The sequence below is a fragment of the Ascaphus truei genome, chromosome 6 (assembly GCF_040206685.1).
Source record: "Ascaphus truei isolate aAscTru1 chromosome 6, aAscTru1.hap1, whole genome shotgun sequence".
NCBI lineage: Eukaryota > Metazoa > Chordata > Amphibia > Anura > Ascaphidae > Ascaphus > Ascaphus truei.
Genome location: NC_134488.1, coordinates 135753939 through 135777861, shown reverse-complemented (window position 1 = coordinate 135777861; position 23923 = coordinate 135753939). Strand labels below are relative to the sequence as shown.

The window sequence follows — 23923 nt, the reverse complement described above, 5'->3', positions numbered from 1 at the left end:
AAATCAAAGATTGAAAAGAAAAAACAACGAAGGTTAACACGGCGCCTGAATAGTTCCATATCTCACCAATCTGGACCACACTGTGGAGCCAAGGAGAATCTGGTCCAAGGGTCTCATCAGAAGCTAAAGAAACAGTCCAGTCATTTGCAGGTTGCAGCGGGCTATGAAATAAAGTCAAAGGATGCAATAGACTGGAAGTCAAAAAAAAAAAAAAAAAAAAATATGTTTGGGGGAACTGACCGATTTATTTTTTTTATTACACGTGTGGACTATGTCACGGACACTTAACTATGCAAATAAGCATTTTGTCAATATTACAATGTTATATTGGTTCTCTGTGTTGAAAATGTAGCTAAACTACAAATTAATATACAGGGTTGATGGCCCTTAAGATTACAAGGCTGTAGTATAAGAGAAAAAATATTGGTAGCTTACAATATGGAAAAAAAAAAAAAAAATGCCCTTTTCGGTTGGTAAATTTATAATGAAGTTCATATTCGTGTCATGTAAATACTTAATGTTGTACTGAGCAGTTAGCTCAAGCATTTCAGGTAGGACGCTCACCCCAGTGAGGTCCATGGCCGCTCACCCCAGTAGGTGTGAGCTGGGGAGGGGGATATGTGACATAGTCCAAAGATGTTAGGCAGCTTTCTGCCCCATTTTAGAGCAGAAAGTGCAGGAATAGCTAAAAATGATCCGTTCCACAGCTTCCCATTAACTCAGGCAGCTGGATGGAAAATCCAGACCACAGATTACAATGGCTCTAGTTCTCCCTCACCTGCTCTTCTAATCACATGCACAGGTATTTAGAGCAGAGAGGTTTTGCATTTGACTCTCTCTCCTTGGAGCCTGGGGGCTGGGGGTGTCGCTGCTCCCCTGCATCCAGTATCGGGGTTGACGGCCCCTCCACGTATCACAGTACCAGAGGATTTGCCTGGACTCCACGAACAGATAAGACAAAACAAATGGTTACTGCTGTTGCTAAAAGACTGTGCTGTATCTTGTGTCCCTAAATGAAAGAGCATTGTTTTAAGCTGGGGAACCAGTTTAGTTGGCCAGCAGCTGTTAGAGAGACTAATTCTGATGTGTAGTTAGATCCCTGAAAGGGATAGGATTTTGCTTATATGATTTTGGTTTTATTTCTTGAAATAACAGTGTGGGAAATACTGTAACATTGAAATGAGTGAACTGCTGAATGAAAGTATCTGAGTACCTCTAACCTACACATGTTAAAGCTGCAGTACCTTACTTGGATGAAAATAAAGCAGGCAGAAGCCTGAGTTAAGCAGCATAATACTTTGCATGATCCTGTTTGTTGTATAATTAACCCTAGAAGACTGTGTCGGGAAGAACCCAGACAGACGTCAGCGCTACAAAAGAGGGGCGTTTGTCACAATATATATAAAGGCGGGGTTGCAGACCTGCCTAAGACATGCAGATGAGCATACAGTTGTATTTGTATATATATATATATATATATATATATATATATATATATATATATATATATATATATAGAAAAAAGACTGCGCCCTCTAGGTTCTATCTTACTGCAAAATAATTTATAAATCATAAAAAACCCATGTGAAGGTAAATGGGATATTAATTCAATATGATATAAAGCTGTAAAATCTAACAACTACATAAACAAATTATAAAATTCTAAATAAACCATACAGTATAACTATTATTAGTAAACAGCATGAGTAAATGACTCAATATAACGATTGTAGATAACTTTGAGGACTCAAATATAAAAAATGAAAAATATCAAAAATATTTATGTAAAAATACCATAATAAAAAAACATAAAAAATATATATAGTCCTGTATAATACAAAAGCTTGTATTTATGGCCTACTCTCAGGATACTGGCTGCTTTCTATATGGAACCAACGACCTAAAGATGAATCTACAGAAACAAGAAGAAAGAAAGCGCCCGATCCTAGTGCGATATGATGGAATATACACAATTTAATATTCCAATAAAAAGAGGGTCCAACAAATTTACACTCACAAACGACAAAAATATATAAGCATGTAATGAGTTATACTCATTCACCAAACGCCGGACATCACCGCTCTGCTTGCACGCCTCACTTCCACATGTATTTTCGGCACCTCTAAGCCGCCGTCCAGCAGGGGCCTCCGAGATTGCGCAACTCCTCCAAGTGTCACCCGGAAGTGGATCGATTCACCAGCAGCTCCAGATATGAGGAATGGGTAGTGTGACCTTAGGATAGGTCGTCACTGCTTGGCGGCATAAACAAAGTCTCTGGCAAAGTCCCGAGTATGGATAGGTAGGGTGCAGTAGCTACCACTTGCTCACACTGCTAATCCCTACGCGTTTCTTCACACTTAGGTGATTTCGTCAGGGGAAAAGAGACGGACATACGTCATGACTATTTATATTTGCATAAACCAATTAAATAGGAGCTTGGCTCATTATAAAATGGAAAAAATACATTGATTACACATGGGTATCATTAGAATAAATGCCTAATACTGGAAACATATATCAATTCATTATCAGACGTAAATAGATAAATATATAATTCCCTTTCCATCCATAGTATCATATATATACTGTTCTAACAGTTAATTAATAGCTTATAAATGCAGAGGTGCATGAATATATGTATATGCAATCATGTTTGTACCTTGGGTACATATGTGCAGTGGTTGACAAATCACCAAAAAATCTACTCGCCACACAAAAAAATCAACTCGCCACCTAGTACCAAACGTGTGCTGCTTGGGCCAATATTTACTCGCCCGGGGGTTAAATCCACTCGCCCGGGGCGAGCAAATGTATAGATTTGTCGAACACTGCATATGTGTATACCTTCACATATATAGATAGATCTAAAATGTCAGCGATATTTTTATATATAATCCAATATAGGATATTTATTAATTTCAATACATATACACCATATGTCAACATGATTACATGCACATGCATGATTACCATAGATATATCGAATAAAATAAAACAGAATACATATAATCAATAAAATAATCATTAATGCTACATCAAATTAATCAATAATATACAAAGAAAAGAGAAGAAATTGGAAGACAACTTCAATTAAGATGTAATTATAGTTTATCCTATATATTTGAGGTCAATAAGAACCACCTATATATAACCACCAACAATAAGTGACCAGCATGTTTCTCAAATATGTGCTAATATAGGAATATTTATGGTATTTATAATGTCACATAGTAGTTGGAAGAATAAAGATTTGTTAACGTTTAATCCACTATTGGTATATCATTTATAAGTAGCTAAATATATACAACTAATTGTGGCAGAATTGAGATCACACATTAGGGACACGCTGCACGTCATTGACTCTCTCTCTAGTATCCCTTTGAAGTCCACATATGTGTGGGCCACATGCGATATGGCATCCCTATATACATGTATTAATCATGAGAAAGGTATACAGGCAGTCAGTAAATATCTAGAGATTGACACAAAATTGGACTTTATTCAACGAGAATTTATCCTGAAGGCCATACGCTTCATTTTGGAGCATAATTATTTTCTATTCGAAGATCAATACTATCTACAGGTCTGTGGAACGGCCATGGGCACCAGGTTTGCTCCCAGCTATGCTAACCTATACATGGGACTGTGGGAGAGTATCCATGTGTGGGGTAATGCTAGGCTGGGGGCTGGACTGGTGTTCTATGGCCGTTTCATAGACGACCTACTGTTTATTTGGGATGGTGACGAGAGGGAAGTGTCAGATATCTTTTCGTCCTTCAATATTAATAACATGGGATTAGAATTCACATCAGAGATAGATAAATCCAAAATTAAATTTCTTGATCTAGAACTTAATATCAATCAAGAGGACAAGATCATTACAAAGACTTTCTTTAAACAAGTAGCAACAAATAGATATAGACACAATACCAGCAATAATTACAAGAAATGGTGTGAGAACATCCCCAGGGGCCAGTTCCTAAGGGTCAGGAGAAATTGTTCTCTTGACTCTGATTATTTGGCCCAGGGAGATATTCTAGTCAATAGATTTGTGGCTAAGGGTTATGATAGACGTACCATACAAGAGACATTTGAACAGGTAGGTACACTAGATAGACATGTACTATTGGGAAAATCAACACGCAAACCAAAGGGGGGCTAATAATAATAGAGAGTTGAGACAAAACTCCAATACACCTTTCTTTGTGACACAATTTAACGATGAATTTTCTAAGATCAAACTGATATTAAACTCCCACTGGAACATTTTGCAAAATGATCCGATCATCGGCAGTAGACTACCTACAAGGATACCGGTTGTATTCCAAAAAGCGAGGAATATTAAATCTATAATAGCACCAAGTAGGTTAAAAACTATAGAAGATATACATACAAAAAATATCAGTGAGACTGATGGTAATTTTCTGTGTAAACGCACAAGATGCATAACATGTAAACATTTAAAGACTTCAAACAGCATTACATCCCATTCTAACGGATCGATACACCCTGTTAAAGGACATATTAACTGTCTATCTAGCTTTGTGGTATATGCCATCATGTGCCCATGTGGCTTGCAATACATCGGTAGGACGGCTCGTTGTCTGAGTACACGATTCTTAGAGCACCGAAGAAACATTATACACAGCCTACAAACACACAGCCTATCTCACCACTATCAATTAAAACATAACAAAGACCCAGCCACAATGATGGTGATGGGCATTGAAAATATCAAATCTTCATTATTAAGTGGTGATAGACATAAATATTTAAATCACGGGAAATCTACTGGATATATGTTTTAAATACATTAAATCCGTCTGGACTCAATGATTGCATTGACATCAGATTTAACTCTAGCATCTATGTTCATATCTCCCTTTGTTATATATGTAGCCATGTCCCCTGTCAGGGCTCAGAGCCCCTTCGGGTACTCACAGGGCAGTCAGCCCCCAGGGTGCACAGGGACAGAGTCACATGACCCCAGGGAGCCAATAGGGCTGCAGCATCTCCCTGCAGGGAGATTAATATATTTTGTGGGCTTGCAGCACATTAGACAGATGGTGTCAGTTGGTGTCAGTTGGTGACTGGAGCAGCTAGGGGAAGGAGGTAGGGTGTAGGAGTCAGTGACTCCCTGCACTAGGCCAGTAATCCCCTATGTCCCAGATAGCCCTGAGTCACCGTAGCTGAGTGTTGTAGGGACAGGCCCTATGTCAAGGACCCTGCCCCATTAGCTATTTGTTAGTTAGGGACACAGCGGACGCTGCGTTTCCTGCTGAGAGACTTGGGCTCAAGTCTCTGTCATTAAAGAGAGCTGGACTATCTTCAGGGTGGGATTGGCCCTGACGGATCACCACGCGGGAGTATCCAGGATATCGTGTAGGAGCTCGTCTGATCCTTTGTGAAGCCAGTTGCAGGCCCGAGCACTGGAGTGCTCGGCAGGTAATCCGTAACATCAAGTGCACCAACAAATCCTATTACCAGACATAGTGGCTGCGCAGTCACACACATTTATGTGACTTAAGAGTGCAGGACATTGTGTGGGGTCACTGGACACGGGGTGGGATCATCCGATGGAATTTGGGGAAGTGTTGGCGTCCACCTTGGCGCAAGATAGTGTTAGCGTCCTGCGAGACACAGTAGTCAGTGTATTCTCTAGGGAGGGACATCTGTTGATATGTGTGCATTTGCTTATGGTTATGATATGCAAGTACGTTTATGGTTGCTGCCAGTAAAGTCATTGATTGGTTACATACATTGTGCTGGTTATTTATATGTGTCCTGCGAGGAACCATTCCTGCTCTGCTAGGAACCATCGCAGGTGGAGGCGCTGCACTGAGTACAGGGTTACCCTTAATATAATTGCCCCAGGTTCCCCGTGGTGGAAGCTCAGCCCTCCTGTGAGCCTACAGGTAAAGCACAACACCTGGTAACACTACGTTCCCCGCACCCACACTATATCTGCGATTGGGTGGGGTGGAATATCCGTTACATTTGGAGGCTCTGCTGAGATTCAGACCTGGGGTGCCCTGTTCCATTTTTTTTCTCTCAAAATGTCACCACCATTACCGTACTTGTCGCACTCAGAAGTGTATGACTGGGCCGTAGAGCTGCAAGTGCCGCCGCCCCACACGCTCGCGGTGAGCCGCATCCCTGTTGATATTCCGTCTTTATCCATACAAATAGCCCTGAGGCAGCACCCAAATCTCCGGGATGCTGCCACAATAAAAGTGTTAGAGCAATGCAAGGATGAGGACCAGGAGTATTGCTTCGTGTTAGTGAGTATAGGACAAGATATAACTGAAGACCAGGGTCCGTCCAGCTTGTGGCTCGGAAGGCCCACCGGTTCCTGCTGTATTGTTGTTTACCCTGAACTGCCCATAAAATCTGAACCCCGCAGCTCTCGCACGAACTTAGAAGAGGTTGCTATGCATACAACGCCTTCCCCTCCTGAGAGTGATTGCGGGGCCGATCTGGCTGCGCCCACCAATTGCAGTCCACCGCTAAGTATTGCCAACCCGTCCTCTAAACTTGGGGATGAAATCCAAATGCTAGCTCAGACTATCCTAGACAGGGTGGCGGCCAAATCCGAAGCTCCGACCCAACAGCATTATCGCAAGCTAAAAATCTTTTCGGGGACCAAGCCGACCCCGACGGGCGAAGAAGCGTTTGAAGTCTGGAGGGAATACACTTCTCAGGTTCTAGAAGAGTGGACGTGCTCTGAGTTGGTGAAGCAGCAACGCATAATGGAATGCCTGCGCCCTCCTGCATCCACCACAATACAGATGGCTAAAGATCAGCATGCGGATGTCACCGCACATCAAATGCTAGAGACTCTTGTGCGGGCTTACGGGCGAACCGAAGACATAGGACAATTGATGAAGAGGTACTACAATCTTTGCCAAAAAGACGGAGAGGAGCTATTTCCTACAGAGGATTCAAGCAGTCTTATGGGAGCTGCGGAAAAGGAAACGTATTACGGCCGCAGAGGTGGATGAGTATCGCCGTGAGCAATTTCTGAGAGGAGCTCTACCCAAACATCATATTGTACTCATGATGAGGTGCTCTTTGATGCGAGGTGATCCCCCTTCCTGGGAGAAGCTAATAGATGAGATAAAAGAACATGAAGCCTACGCCCAGTTGAATTCTCTCAAGAAGACAAAGGAGTCTCCAACGAGTGAACCTCCGGGGGCTACTGCGGCAAAGGCCAAGAAATCCCCAATGCAGGAAGAAGAGGCCGCCGACAAGGTCCCGGTCTCCAAATAGAGCCCCTCCGGGAAATTATCTTCCCGTACAGGAGTCGTCCCGAACGCAGAGAAATCACTTGCTATAACTGCGGTAAGAAGGGCCACTTCTCCAGGGACTGTCCAGAAAGGGAGGACCCCCCGGAGGAAAAACCTCCAAATAGAGGGAATTCAGCCGGGCAATGGTCTGCAGCAGGCGACTGGCAGAGTCTGATCCAGAAACCCCTACTGGACCCGAAGAGGCTTTGTCTGACACCTTACCCGGGGATGCGTACCGTTAAGTAGGCCCCCCAGCCATCGTGCCTGTTGTACTGGAGGGAATCTACGCCTCTGCCTTACTGGACACCGGGTCTCAAGTGACTATTATATACCGCAATTTCTACGACCAGCACCTTGGACACTGCCCCCTGAAGTCGGCCGAACATATGAAGGTCAGGGGGTTAAGTAATGAAGACTACCCCATCGACGGGATTGCAAGGGTTGAATTAGAAATACTTCAACTGAACACCGGCAAGACACACCCCATGCACGTAGCAGCCATGGTATGACCGGAGCCTCAAGACCAGTGCAAGTATCCGATCATATTGGGGACCAATACTGACATAGTGCAAGCTGTGATCAGATCCTACCTAAAAGAGACCAATGAGTTGCCGCTGGCCCATTTGCTCCTAGACCCAGTCCTACGAGAGGAATGTAACCGGGTATATGCCTTGGAACGCCACGGGGATATCTACAATCGTCAACACGGAGTGACGACCATTTTACCAGGGGGAGTGCAACGAATGGCCGTCTGATGTTGTTATCCCGAACGAGACGAGAGTGATCAGCTTTTCTCTCTGGAGAGTACCCCTGAGGAAGAAGTTCAGAGAGGGTATAGGGTACTACCCGAAGTGAGGGAGTGGGCGACTAAAATCCCTCTACGAACCCACTTGTATGTGCAGAATCTCTCCCTCTTCCCGATGAAATTTGATGCCAACCAGAGTTTGGGTTGCATATATCCGGTCAGCCCTGTGGAAACAATGCCCCAGGTGAATGCGGTGGCAGTGAATGAGGGGCTAGTTGATCTGGACTTCAACTTCGGCGAGTCGACGTTGCCCCCCAAGTGGAAAGAACGGCTGACAACCCAGTTGAATAAATGACGGACTGTGTTCTCCACGAGTGAGATGGATGTGGGGTGCATTCGCAGCGCTCAACATGCCATTCGACTGAGTGATGCCACCCCGTTCCGGGAACGCTCTCGTCGCATCGCCCCGTGGGATGTGGACGATGTGAGGAACACCATACAGGACATGGAAACCGCTGGGATTTTGAAGGAGTCTCGGGGGCCCTACGCGTCACCCATAGTGGTGGTGCGGAAAAAGAACAGATCCATACGACTGTGTGTCGACTATCGAACTCTGAACAATCATACGATACCGGATCAGTACAACCTTCCGCGCATTGAAGAGATCCTGAATGCTCTGAATGGAAGCCAATGGTTCAGCGTGCTCGATCTACGATCTGGGTACTATCAGGTACCTATGAATGCAGAGGATCAGGAGAAAACAGCCTTCGTCTGCCCCCTTGGGTTCTACCAATTCACACGTATGCCCCAAGGTATATGTGGGGCCCCTGCTACCTTCCAACGACTGATGGAGAAGACTATCAGGGACATGAACCCTTGGGTGTGTCTTGTATACCTGGACGACATCATTGTCTTTGGAAGAACTCTGGAGGAGCATGAAGAAAGGCTGCTTAAAGTAATAGACCATCTTGGGAAGGAATGCCTGAAATTGTCCCTAGACAAGTGCCGGTTTTGTGACACTTCGGTGACCTACGTGGGGTACATCGTGTCGGCTCAAGGGATCGCCACTGACCCAGCCAAAGTAGAAGCGGTCGTGAACTGGCCGCGTCCCGAGAATGTCACAGAACTACGATCCTTTCTGGGTTTTTGTGGGTATTATCGTCGCTTTGTGGAAGGGTACTCTAGTAGAGCAAAACCCCTGAATAATCTGTTGAAGATATACCCTGAAGATACCGGAAGGAAGGCTGTATCGGCCCGCCAACCGTTTGGGGATAAATGGACGCCCGAGTGTGAACAGGCCTTCCTGCAATTGAAGAAATGCCTGACCGAAGTGCCGGTGCTTGCGTATGTCGATCCCGACCAACCATACGTTCTGCATGTGGATGCTAGTCTCAATGGACTGGGTGCTGTCTTGCACCAGAAGCACACCGAAGTTCTTCGGCCTGTAGCCTGCATCAGCCGCAGTCTGACACCCAGTGAACAGAGATACCCCGTCCACAAGTTGGAATTCCTGGCTTTCAAGTGGGCGATCACCGAGAAGCTCCACGATTACCTTTACGGGGTTACGTTTGAGGTAAGGACGGATAACAATCCCCTCACGTACATCAATACCTTGGCCAAATTGGATGCAGCCGGACACCGATGGCTGGCCGCTCTGAACAATTACCGCTTCTCCCTGAAGTATAAGCCGGGACCCTTGAATGTCGGGGCTGACGCCCTCCCCCGACGGCCAGGGCTAAGTGTTCTCAAGATGATGAGGAATGGGAAAAACTATGTGTAGCACTGTCGCCATCGTCAACGATCAAGTAGCCTTCTCAGAATTAAGGGTTGCAGTTTCTTTTGGATGCCAGTCGCACGCTGTCCCAGCTGCCTACTGCCATCCAAAAGGGATGAACATCATGCATGATAAAGTGCTACTGTGGAAAGATCTGGTAGACTACCAAATACGAGATCCGGTCGTTAGTATCATTAGGCAAGCCGTCGAAAGGAAGAACCCAGCTCTTCTAAAGCGTGCTCCCAATGACTTGGTTGCCTTGCTCATGCGGGAAGTGGACAAATTCGAAATAGACAACTGCTTACTCTATTGGGTGGTGCAATACCACAACCACCCGGATAGGCGACAACTAGTCCTCCCTAAGAACTTACAATACATGGTGCTAAAGTCCCTACACGATGAGCATGGACATCTCGGTGTAGAGAAGACCTTTGGGCTGGTCAGAGACCGCTTTTTCTGGCCCAAGATGCGAGAGGCCGTAGAACGCCACTGCCGCCGTTGTACTAGGTGTATACAGCGCAAGACCCTGCCTACCAGAGCAGCTCCCATGGGCCATCTGAAGAGTTCTGGCCCAATGGACCTTGTGTGTATGGACTTTCCGTGCATTGAGCCCGATAGCCGGGGAATATGCAACGTGTTGGTCATCATGGACCATTACACACGGTATGCCCAGGCCTTCCCTACGAAAGATCAGAAAGCCATCATGGTGGCAAAAATATTATGGGAGAAGTACTTCGTACACTACGGTCTTCCCAACCGCCTTCACTCAGACCAAGGTTGGGACTTCGAGAGCACGTTGATCCGAGAACTGCTCAAAATGCTGAACATCGCCAAATCACGAACGACCCCATATCACCCCGAAGGAGATGCCCTGCCAGAACGATTTAATCGAACCTTACTGGACATGCTGGAAACTCTGCAGAGTGCGCAGAAAACAGAATGGAGTCGACACGTGGAGGCCCTGGTGCATGCGTACAATTGTACCAGACACGAATCAACTGGATTCTCTCCATACTTCCTCATGTTTGGGCGAGAGGCGAGGCTACCAGTGGATGTACGTCTTAAAGTCTCGACGGATGGGATACACAATGCTACCCATTTCAAATACGTGCAAAGACTTAAAGACAGTTTACAGCAGGCCTATCAACAGGCTGAGAAGTCTACCGCTAAGCTGAACGCTGGAAATAAAAGGCGATACGACCATAAGGTCAAATATCGGGAACTTCGTCCTGGAAACGCTGTGCTGCTTCGGAATCTGGGATTCCCAGGAATACACAAACTGGCCGACCGATGGAGAGACGGGGTATATGAAATAGAATCTCAAATGCCTGACCTCCCGGTCTATCGCATCAAAGACACTGAAGACCGGGTAAAGGTATGGCATCGTAATCATCTTCTCCCCATTCCACAAGTGGGAGATGAGGAAGCAGAGATATTGGCCACACCGCTCAACTGTGAGTCCGACTTATGGGTCAAGAGACTGTCCATAACGAGACCCACTCTGAAACTCCTGAAGATCCTATGGAAGGACCCCCTCAAAGGGACTACCCCACAGAAGGGGCATCTCCTGGAGGAGCTATGGGTAAAGGGCCCCATAGGCCAACGCCTACTAAGATGGAACCAACAGGCCAGCCCTTGGATCCACAGAGCCCGTGCTTTGTGCCTAACAGAGACTGTTCAGAGACATTTCTCCCCTCAAGGGAAGAGGCTGAGCCTCAGGACTGTGTTTATTACTCCCCCGAAGGAGTTGCAGAAGAACAGCTCCGCAGGAGCCAAAGAGTCAGGTACCCTCCAACTCGGGTAACCTCTGATCAAATTGGAGCACCCCATTATGAGGTTCAGCAGTGGTCTTGGAGCAAGATCCAATCTGTGATTGTGATGCTCACAGAATTGTGCAATATTGTTTAGAGTCATGCATGTGTTAAGTTATATTTTGAAATGCATTTTTATTATATAATTTCTGTACATGGTTGAGTTGTGTCCCAAGCGAGGACGTTGGGGTTTTTACCAGGGGGAGGATGTAGCCATGTCCCCTGTCAGGGCTCAGAGCCCCTTCGGATACTCACAGGGCAGTCAGCCCCCAGGGTGCACAGGGACAGAGTCACATGACCCCATGGAGCCAATAGGGCTGCAGCATCTCCCTGCAGGGAGATTAATACATTTCGCGGGCTTGCAGCACGTTAGGCAGTTGGTGTCAGTTGGTGTCAGTTGGTGACCGGAGCAGCTAGGGGAAGGAGTTAGGGTGTAGGAGTCAGTGACTCCCTGCACTAGGCCAGTAATCCCCTAGGTCCCAGATAGCCCTGAGTCACCGTAGCTGAGTGTTGTAGGGACAGGCCCTAGGTCAGGGACCCTGCCCCATTAGCTATTTGTTAGTTAGGGACACAGTGGATGCTGCGTTTCCTGCTGAGAGACTTGGGCTCAAGTCTTTGTCATTAAAGAGAGCTGGACTATCTTCAGGGTGGGATCGCCCCTGACGGATCCCCACGCGGAAGTATCCAGGATATCGTATAGGAGCTCGTCTGACCCTTTGTGAAGCCCGTTGCAGGCCCGAGCACTGGAGTGCTCGGCAGGTAATCCGTAACATCTGCAACCCTGTCTCTCCCCATTATCGCTCAGCACACATCTGCAGCAAGGGATTCTGGGAAATTACTTTCAAATGAGCACACAGTGCCACCTTTTGTCTCAAGCTCATTTGCATGTCATTTTTTTTAATGTAGGTGATCTGCACAGACAGGTTCAGTACCACAAGATTGGCGGAAAGCAGATGTGGTGCCTATATTTAAAAAAGTGTGTGTGTGCCGAGACCGCGCATTTTAAGTGAAACTGTTTTGTCACAGAAATTGTATTTGTGATGGTGATGTTTTTAATTAAAAATCAAGCCAGTGTCAATGCCAAAAAAGCCAAGAAGTTTCACTTAGAACGCGCGTGCGCGGCACACACACCTTGTTTTACCTATTTGCACTTCTATATTTATAGTAACTGTGAATTCCTCATGTGTGTGTTTGTCTGTGTGTGTCTATGTGTGTGTGTGTTTGTGTCCCTATGTGTCTGTGTACGTGTATGCTGCTTCAGCGCATGCGCGCCGAGCTGGCAGCTCCTGCGCAGGCACGCAGTGGTAGGGGATAACGGCTCCTGTGCTGAGCTCCTGACACCGCCGTCCCCGACGGCCTCTTCTGTAAGTCCGTCACCGTGAGGGCGGTTTACTGCAAGGGAAATTTTGGTAGGTGCCAGCAAAGACGTTTCACTTCAAAAGGAAGCCAATCATGACCAGGGAATTACAGACCTGTAAGCCTGACATCAATAGTGGGGAAGCTACGTTAAGGTTTAGTACGGGATAATATTCAGGAATACCTAACGGAAAATACAATCTTATACTATATTAGTGAAAGCACTGTATGTTTGCCTGCCTGCCTGCATGCATGCCTGCCTGCTGGATGTCCGGTGTCCCTAGCGGCAATCTCATTGGTCCCTTGGCCCGCCCGCCCCCGCACACCTCTCATTGGCCTCACACACTCACACCACCCCCTTGGCCCGCCCCCCACACCTCTCATTGGCCTGAAGCGGAGTGACGGGCCAAAGGTCCAAAAAAATAAATAAAACACACACACACACACACACACACACACACACACACACACACACACCTCTCTCCCCTCTCCAAATCACCTTTTCCCCCTCCCCAGCGGCATCACCTCTTCCCCCTCCCCAGCGGCATCACCTCTTCCCCCTCCCCAGCGGCATCACCTCTTCCCCCTCCCCAGCGGCATCACCTCTTCCCCCTCCCCAGCGGCATCACCTCTTCCCCCTCCCCAGCGGCATCACCTCTTCCCCCTCCCCAGCGGCATCACCTCTTCCCCCTCCCCAGCGGCATCACCTCTCCCCCCTCACCGCTCCAAATCACCTCTCCCCGCTCCAAATCACCTCTCCCCGCTCCAAATCACCTCTCCCCCCTCTCCAAATCACCTCGCTTCCCGCAGCTGCCACGCGGCGCGTAAGATGGCGGACCCCCTTCCTCCCTCGCGGCGCCGAGTCAGACGGTGGCAGCGCCCGGAAGTACAGGTAGGTGTCGCTCCCCACCTCCGGCGCCAAACGGAACTGAGAAAGGGCGCATCAACTGAGGTGTGTGTGTGTGTGTGTGTGTGTGTGTGTGTGTGTGTGTGTGTGTGTCACTGTCCACTGCCCCCCCCTCCTGTCCACTGCCCCCCCTCCTGTCCACTGCGTCCCCCCTCCTGTCCACTGCGTCCCCCCTCCTGTCCACTGCCCCCCCCCTCCTGTCCACTGCCCCCCCCCTCCTGTCCACTGCCCCCCCCCTACTGTCCACTGCCCCCCCTCCTGTCCACTGCCCCCCCTCCTGTCCACTGCCCCCCCCCTCCTGTCCACTGCCCCCCCCCTCCTGTCCACTGCCCCCCCCCCTCCTGTCCACTGCCCCCCCCCCTCCTGTCCACTGCCCCCCCCCCTCCTGTCCACTGCCCCCCCCCCCCTCCTGTCCACTGCCCCCCCCCTCCTGTCCACTGCCCCCCCCCCCCTCCTGTCCACTGCCCCCCCCCCTCCTGTCCACTGCCCCCCCCTCCTGTCCACTGCCCCCTCCCTCCTGTCCACTGCCCCCCCCTCCTGTCCACTGCCCCCCCCTCCTGTCCACTGCCCCCCCCCTCCTGTCCACTGCCCCCCCCCTCCTGTCCACTGCCCCCCCCCTCCTGTCCACTGCCCCCCCCCTCCTGTCCACTGCAGGAAATGCAGGGGGAGGAATCCATGCCTTTGAGGCGCCCCCCCCCCTCCCTTTGACGCCCCCCCCCCCCTCCCTTTGACGCCCCCCCCCTCCCTTTGACGCCCCCCCCCCCTCCCTTTGACGCCCCCCCCTCCCTTTGACGCCCCCCCCTCCCTTTGACGCCCCCCCCCCTCCCTTTGACGCCCCCCCCCCTTTGACGCCCCCCCCCCCTTTGACGCCCCCCCCTGCCTTTGACGCCCCCCCCTGCCTTTGACGCCCCCCCCTGCCTTTGACGCCCCGCGCGCACACACTGACTGACTGCCGCACGCACGCACACACTGACTGACGCGCACACAAAGCCTGACTGACGCACGCACACACTGACTGAGGCACACACTGACTGTGTGTGCGCCAGTCAGTCTGTGTGTGTTTGTGTTTCTGCCTCAGACTCACTGACGCGCGAGCAAACACACAGTGACTGACGCACACACGCTACATGAAGCTGTAAAGGAGGGAGGGAGGGGGGGGACTGGATTGATGTGAATGGGGGACAAACAGAGAGGGGGGGAGGAGAGAGAGGAACGGGAACATTACATCCCGGGCAACGCCGGGTCTCTCAGCTAGTTATTAATAATAGTTAGCAAATTTCCAGGCGGGGGTATTTAGGAGTTCCCTAATGCCAGTGTTGCCTGCAGTGTCTGCCAAGTACATTTACTGTCATTTGATCCCTCAGTGTATTCAAAACACTCAATCCCAGTGTATGCTGTACCAGGGGGACTGAACTCCACTCCTCAAGCCCCCCCAATAGGTCAGGTTTTAAGGATATCCCAACTTCAGCACAGTTGGATCAAAAGAGACAAATATTGAGCAACCTGTGCTGAAGCAGGGACTGATTAAGCCACCTGTGCTGATGTAGGGATATCCTGAAAACCTGACCGTTTGGGGGGATTTGATGACTGGAGTTGGACACCCCTGCAGTATTCAGTAGGACAGTCAAATTTTATTTGGTGGCGTTGCAGGCTGGATAGACGAGTCCTTTATTTTCAGCAGTCATTTCTGGCACTACAGGAGAAAGACAACAAGAAGACATTGCTAAAATATTTGCAATTTAAGGCATCCACTTCTCTACACATGGGGCAATGTGTGTGTACCCACAAAGCAGCATGACAGACATGGGGCTGAAAGATGGGTGGGGTGGGAGAAATGGGTGGAGGATCGGGGTGACAGATTGATGGTGCTGGGTGGAGTAGGGGTACGTTTGGAGCTAAGTCCCGGTCAACGAAATGCAAGTCCTCCAGAGAGAAGGGAGCAGTGGCGCTTGGAACTTCATGCCGATTTGGGTTCCAAGACATTTTGGGCCAAGTCACTGTCAACTAAAGACTCTTGTTTAACGTGTAATTTACATATAACAGAATATAATGCCGCTCTCCACCAGTAATGTGTGGTGTGGAGAATAGGGTGCATACGGGATAATATAGTACATATAAAGGGAGGAAGGTACAGAGAGAGTAACCTTAAAGAACCTATTTGCACTCGCTATCTCAAATAAATGGTTAGGAACAATTTAATCCTTGGGTGGAGCCCATACACCATTTACAAAAACATATTAAAACATTTTATTCAACATCTATGCAAAGACACATAACAATTAGTAGGATAAAAATTGATCAGGGGGTGGGTGGGGATGGAGGGTAACGTATTGGGTGCCTCTTGTCTGCACCTGCAGTGATATCACACAGGTGATCTAATGGAACAAAAGAATGGAGTCTGGTCGATATGACACTATATATATTCCCTCAATGGGACATGTGTGACTCCCTATTGCTCACATGAGGCATAGGAGCAAGCGTGTAAAGTCTACTGTTGCTCATTTATTCACATTCACTTTGGCACATGCCTTGTACTCAGGGTGTATTAGGTATGTACAGATGTATTCCCTAATCCCTAATTTGCTGCAGGGCAGGGAAACAGACCTCCTCCATGCAGCTATAAGCAGCTAGTTGCGCCAACCTGTATTAGCGATACACAGTCCAGTCTCAGACTAAGCCATCTATACAGTATGCTCGATCGCAAGCTTGTGATCCTGATGCGAGGTGGCACCGCCTGGTATCGCCGTCTACTGTGGAGCGGGGAAACTAACCGCCTCCATGCAGCTGTATGTAGCTAGCTGCGCCAAACTATACTATCACTGCACAGCCCACTCTCAGTAAAAGCCTTCTATCGGCTCGATCGTAGGTTTGCGGTCCTACTGGGGAGGTAATCATACACCCTGGTTTCGCCGTCTATCTGTTACAACTCCGACCCCGCGTCGCCTGATGACGTCATCATTGAGACATCTTAAAAGAAACCGACGTACGTTTCGCGCCACCTGGCGCTTTCTCAAGGTAATGCAGGCACTGCTGGAGCGTCATTTCCCTGGTATTTTATCTTGGTTGGCTGGGGGTACGCCTTTCAAAAAAGCCAATCATATTCGGCAGGGAAACATGACGCGGGCATCAGGAGACCTTACTATTAATTAGTGTAAAGTTTATAATGCTCTTGATGCCCTCTTAAAGGGATAGTCCATAGTGTGGTCCAATTATTATGTTGTTATAAATGAACCTCATAGGTGTAAGTACACCCATGTATAGATAGTCAGATGTGGTATGCCATGGAATCAGCTACAGAATTGTGAGGTATATGCACAGGCAACAAACTACATAAGGCTATGATAGTATAAAACAGCACTGTTGGTGAATGAATCTCTATGTATATATGTATATATGTTGCACACACATATACACTTATAAAGGGATGTTTGGGTTGTAGGAATATGTGATCCTTAAACGGCCGCCTCTAATAGTCAAAACGACCGAAGGGAGTTTTAAAAAACTCCAACTGTATACCCGAGCCCCAAGAACCAAAAAACATGAATGAGAGCATGTGCATCGTATGGTACACATGTAGGAGTGTATGATCTTAAAATTGCCGCCTCTAGCAGTCAATACGGCTATAGTGAGTTTAATACTCATGCTATATACCCCGAGCCCCAGGTACACTCAGTTGTCTGTGTATATGCAGGACCAATATGCTGAACATATACTAGTGGGGAGATATAGTCGTATAGTACTATAGAAACGGGGAGTAAATATATCCCTCATTAAGTCCATGTGGCTGAAGGGTCTGGAAAGTAAATATATACTGGCATTCGCGTTGTAAGAGACGCTTATCCCAATTTCCCTTCCGGGGGCCCCACGGGAGATGTTCTATCCCACAGAATGTTAGATATTTCGGGTCCCCATTGTGGAGTTCATTGATGTGGCGTGCGACCGGGGTGTCGGTGGTATTTCTTATCGCCCCCAGATGTTCCAGGACCCTTACCTTCAGAGCCCTGTGGGTTTTCCCTACGTACCGCATGCCACATCTACAGGTGATAAGGTATATGACTCCTACTGTGAGGCAATTGATGAAGCTAGTGATAGTGTGTTCTGTGGTATCTACCTTGTCCGGGATGCTTTTCGTGACCCCCATAAAGGGACACGCCCTACAGCGTCCACACGGGTAAGATCCCACTGGTCTCCTGTCGCCTAGCCATGTACGGGGTGTTACAGTTCGGTAGTGACTATGCACTAACCTATCTTTAAGGTTCCTAGCCCTCCTGCAGGTCATGGTTGGTCTATCCTGCAGTACATGCCTCAAGTCAGGGTCATTCATCAAGACATGCCAGTGTTTTCCGAAGATGCCTTTCAGATCATTCCATTGTTTATTAAAATTACCAATAAACCTTATGATTTTTGTTTCCTGTGTGATGGTATTTTGTCTCTCAGCGAGTAGAGGTGTGCGTGACGTGTCTCTAGCTCGTGTATAGGCTTTCCGAATGGAATTCTTGGAGTACCCACGATTTGTAAACCTTCGCTTCATGTCTACTGCTTGATTTTCAAATTCTTGTACCGTACTACAATTCCTGCGTAACCTCAGGAATTGTCCCGTAGGTATATTCCTGGTTATGTGTAATGGATGGTGGCTATCCGCCCGTAAGAGACTATTAGTCGCTGTACTTTTGCGAAAAATGGTTGTGGATAGCCTGCCATCACTCTCTTTGGAGATGGTTAGGTCTAAAAAGTTAAGGACGCTCTCATTCACTTCCATGGTCAAACTGAGATTATGGTTATTCTTGTTGAGTACACTGATGAACTCGTTCAACATTGGTTTGGGACCGCTCCACAGCATGATGATATCATCAATGTAGCGGCCCCACCACTCAACGTGTCTAGTGTACTCTTCCAGGGCATCGCTGAAAACCACCGTTTCCTCCCACCAGCCCAGATATAGATTGGCATATGTGGGGGTATTGGCATTGACTGTGTATCGCTAATACAGGTTGGCGCAACTAGCTGCTTATAGCTGCATGGAGGAGGTCTGTTTCCCTGCCCTGCAGCAAATTAGGGATTAGGGAATACATCTGTACATACCTAATACACCCTGAGTACAAGGCATGTGCCAAAGTGAATGTGAATAAATGAGCAACAGTAGACTTTACACGCTTGCTCCTATGCCTCATGTGAGCAATAGGGAGTCACACATGTCCCATTGAGGGAATATATATAGTGTCATATCGACCAGACTCCATTCTTTTGTTCCATTAGATCACCTGTGTGATATCACTGCAGGTGCAGACAAGAGGCACCCAATACGTTACCCTCCATCCCCACCCACCCCCTGATCAATTTTTATCCTACTAATTGTTATGTGTCTTTGCATAGATGTTGAATAAAATGTTTTAATATGTTTTTGTAAATGGTGTATGGGCTCCACCCAAGGATTAAATTGTTCCTAACCATTTATTTGAGATAGCGAGTGCAAATAGGTTCTTTAAGGTTACTCTCTCTGTACCTTCCTCCCTTTATATATAACGTGTAATTTAGCCAGGAAAGTCTAGTTTTATACCCCAGTTCCCAAGTAAGTGTGTCTCTTCTTTCGTAGTTTGTGTTCCCCTGTGTGTATGCCTTTTCATGCGAATAAATTTACAATTTATTTCACTTTACCTGCTTTGCTCAAAGTATGATCCTGGTAAAAAGGTGTAACTGCCTGGTCTCCCGTGACACCCCCCTTAACCTAGGGATTCTCTCAGCTGTAGTAATAGATGTTTTATCCCTGTGCATTATTCTCTTTTCTGGGCTGTGCTGAAGCAGGGCATGGTCCCCGGGTACAGTTATGGGGGGTACCGACTGTCACGGGGGACCAGGTACTTTAAAACCGGGATCATATCACTGAGCAAAGCCAAGAAGTAAAATAAATTGTAATTTATTCCGTAGAAACAGGCAAACACACATTGAATTACAATAGGCAGAATAAATATACACTTACTGGGGGTTTGGGGTTGAAACACTGGCTTTCCTAGTTGAAATAAAGTCTGTAAATAGTCCGTTGGTTTACCGGGACTTAGCCCAAAAGGTTCTGGAGCTCAAATCATCATGAGCCTCCAGCAGCTCCCACACTTTCCACTCCAAATGGTACTGAAAGTGGGAACTTTTCTGCTTCAAGACCTGTAGCTGTTTCCTTGCTGTCTCCGCAAGGCTTTGAGGCTTGGAGTCACTTAGAATTCCTAGGACTTAGGATCTTGAGAACTTGGAAATCTTGGCAAAAACATTGAATCCCATTGAATCACTGGGGAAAACCTGCTCTCTGGGCTGGCTGCTCACTTTTTTTTATAACCTTTTCAAAGTCATTCCTGCAGTATTACAGCCAATCCACAGCGTGGGAACTTCATCTCTAGCCACTCATACACTTTGCCAGGTTTGTGAGAAACCCGACACCTCTAGCTTCAGCATGGCACTGGGTATGTGTGCCAAAACTGCCGTCTTGCTTATTTGTTAGGCAAAGCTCCTGCAGGCTCAGTGCCTTCAAGTCTAGGAAGGTGACAACTGGCCAGGACTTGAACATTTAACTCGGCTATCCTGTTTAAACGGCTTTCACACTCCTGCATCTAGTGTCACTGATCTAGGGATCTAGGATTGGACTCACTGGCACTGAAGCCCCAGGCGGCCATGAGATGAAAGACCCTGCCTTATGTTACAATAAAAAGTATATAACATTTTAAAACCACAGCTTTAATAACCTATACTTTTCTACTCTTCTTTATTAAAATTTGCTAAGTCTATTTGGTGTGGGAGATTGTTTCACTGTAACTGTGTTTTTTCCTCCCAAGCCAAATCTCTGACACTTAATCAATAAACGTCTTATTGTAATAAAAACCTGCTCAGCCTTCTACATGGCTGGAGCACCCCTGAACATTAAAAATCCCTTCAGTATTTTGGGAGTGAGGGAAAGAGGGGGCGCTAAACTCTCTCCCCCCCCCCAGCCGTATCCCTTGTACTCTGCAAACTGAGACTTTTCTTTATTCTAATAAAAACTTCTCAGCCTTATACCTGTCTGGAGTATCCCCTAAACTCCTTATACCAGAGTTAGGGTGACCTGGGAAAGAACTGGGCAGCCCCTCCTGTTATATTAGGGAGCCCTTGACTGTTTCAATTACCCTTTTCCTCCCGGTCACTCCTTTTACATTTTCTGGTCCGTGCTGAAGCAGGACCTCCTAGTGGTGAGTCGCAAGAACGCGTTTCATGGTAGAGTTTTGACCGGAGCACTGCGCTTCAATGTAGCCGGGAATCTAACCGGAATCCTGGGTACATTTTTGGGGTCTCCAGTAACTTTGGAACCCCGCTAAATAGACGCAGTCTGAAAGAAGTTTCTCTGTCAATCCTACCCTGAAACTCACAGCCTGGTCCTCTCCACTTGCTAGCACTCCTGGAAAGGGTAAAACATGAAAAATTGCAATTGTCGCATTTTTTATTACATGGTACAGTAATGCATGCACAAGACTGACACGCTAGGACCCCCAAACACAGTTCAGGGGCAACCAAGCGGGCTTAACCTTTATTATAAAGCCGGGTTACCCCCTCACCGTCACTCTGACAACTCCGGACCCCAACCTCCTAGACCCATTCTGCCAACGGATCCTCTGTAAAAAAAACCTTGAATCTCATTCTGATGGCAGGGGGTAGCCAGGCTATCAAATAAAGGTTTAAGCCCATGTGGGTACCCCTGATTCATTTGTTGGGTTTATAGAGTGTCAGCTCTTGGACCCAGTGTTGTATATGCATAACCTGTATTTGTGCGGTAATAAAGTATTTGATATGTTTTTACCTTTCCAGGAGTGCCAGCAAGCAGAGGTGGCTGTGGTATGAGTCTCAAGGGGGGTTTGTTGGGAATGTGTTGTCAGATTGTGTCTAACTAGACAGGGCCCAGAGTTGCTGATTCACTAAAATGTATCCAGGATTCAGGTTGGATGCCCGGATGCATATAGACACATTGTTCCTGTAATATCTCCCCTTAAAAACGCTTGTGTGACTCGCCAGAGGGTTTCCCTGCTTCAGCAAGGGCCATAAAGGTAAAACGGGGCATAGGGATGTGAGGTGTCCCTGAAACAGTCAAGGGGTCCCTAGATTAATGGGGACACTCAGTAAAACCCCAGTCACCCTGTACTAAGTTTATTATTGTGTGTGTGTGTGTGTGTGTGTGTGTGTGTGTGTGTGTGTGTGTGTGTGTGTGTGTGTGTGTGTGTGTGTGTGTGTGTGTGTGTGTGTGTGTGTGTGTGCGCTAGGGGGAAATGACGTGCAGTTTCCTATTCTATTCCCCATAACCAGAAAAGATTTAGGATTGTTAAAGCGTATGTTTTATGAACAATGTGTGTTAAGTACACGTATGCTTTGTGCACAGTAAAATGAGGCACAGGGATGAAAAGTGTTCCTCTAGCTGAGGGGATCCCTAGGTAACATAGGGGTTCATGGGATACTCCAGCTGTTACAAATCCAGAGGTTTTGGTAAAATAACAGGTCAGGTTTTTACAGTGTAAGGGATAAGGCTAGTGAGTATAAAGTAAAAGTTCTTATTCGATCCCTCACACCAGAAAAGACCTGGTTATTTTAGCCAAGTAAAGTGTATAAGCATATTTTATTAAAGTGTACATTTAATAAAGGTATATATGTTTGACGCACGGTATATGAGCTGAGGGGTTTCCAAGTCACTGACACCAGGGGGCTACCAAGTTGGTGCCGCTCTGTCTGCTCAGATGTCAGGACTTGCAAGGTGCAGCTGGGCCAGAAGTGTGAAGAGCATTTGGGTGGGAGGGCTAAGTGAAGCACCCACATCCTCAGATCAAAGGATGCATGGGCATGTCCATGTGGCCTACCCCCAGACAGGCAGGAGACAATCCCCGTGGGGGTTATAGGGGGAAGCGGAGGCAGAGAGGAATATTTCACCTACCCCTGGGGACACTCAGGTGTCTAAGAAAACCTGTAAATTGTCTCAGATTGGTTGCTAGGGACATTTCTCAGGCTTCTTGATTGGGCCATAGTAATGAAAGCAAGAGGTATTATAACCCCTTGCGTGCCTCAGATTTGGCACTTGTCTAAGGTTCACAAGATTCACTGAAGTTTTTAGATTCTCAGGATTCTAAGGGTTTTCAGTCTGCAGCCAGGAAGAAAAGGGGCTTCAGCAGAAAGCTGCCTGGATATTTTCTGTCCTGTTTTTGCAACTGTTATCAGGGGAAAATCCTTAGGCAAGGATTCCATGCACCTAGGAAAGTTAGGTGGTTATCCCAGTCCAAAGTAAGTGTGCTTTTACCTGTATTTTGTGTAATATTGTGTGTTTGCATATTTTAAGTGAATTAATTACAATTTATTTCATTACGTGTTTTAATCAGTGAAATGATCCTGGTATAAAAGGTGTAATTGCCTGGTCTCCCGTGACACTCATTCCCAAGCAATCCCTGCTTGCTGGCATGCCCGGAAAGGGAAAAACACAAACAATACTTTAATTACATACAATACATTGGCATAGTGCAATGTTACTGGGCCCAAGAGCTAACTCTCTTGGACCCTTTTACACGGATCAAGGGTAACCAAAACAGGCTTAACCTTTATTTGAGAGCCTGGTTACCCCCTACCATCACAGAGCCCCCTTGTCTAAGCATTAAGTGAATCTTGCTTGAATTTTGAAAATGAGCTTATTAATGGAAACCCCTGTGCCGGCGGCTTCTCGCTCCGTGAACGGCTTGCGAACTCTGACCCAGTTGCAGCGTTGTTTTGTGATTCAAAGGGTATGTTTCGCAACCTCGAGTGAAAGGTTCACCCATCTGTTCAGTTAATTGCCCGGTCTCTTGGCAGCGATGTACGGAGAGCTGTGGCATCTACCGTGAAGGAGTTAGGGCTCGATTATGCCAGATGCCACCAAGCGACATCTTCATTCTACCAGGGAAACTGCAGAGCGGAGAAAGGGAGGCATGGCCATGAGTGGTTCGCCCTCATTGGCTGGAAGTGCTCACGTGACGCGTCCGTCGCCAGCCAAGAACAAATCTGAGGATTTCGCTGTGACG

The 23923-nt window shown here is 47.3% G+C and overlaps 1 protein-coding gene across 1 annotated transcript in view; it reads right to left on the bottom strand.

The window, feature by feature from the left end:
• Positions 1–1918: 1918 nt before the first annotated feature.
• Positions 1919–23923, bottom strand: part of LOC142497953 (uncharacterized) — a 153275-nt gene continuing 131270 nt past the window's right edge. The window contains exon 7 of the mRNA XM_075606425.1: positions 1919–2357. Coding sequence (XP_075462540.1) covers positions 2353–2357 — 5 coding nt within the window. The 3' untranslated portion in view covers positions 1919–2352. The remainder of the gene's footprint in view (positions 2358–23923) is intronic.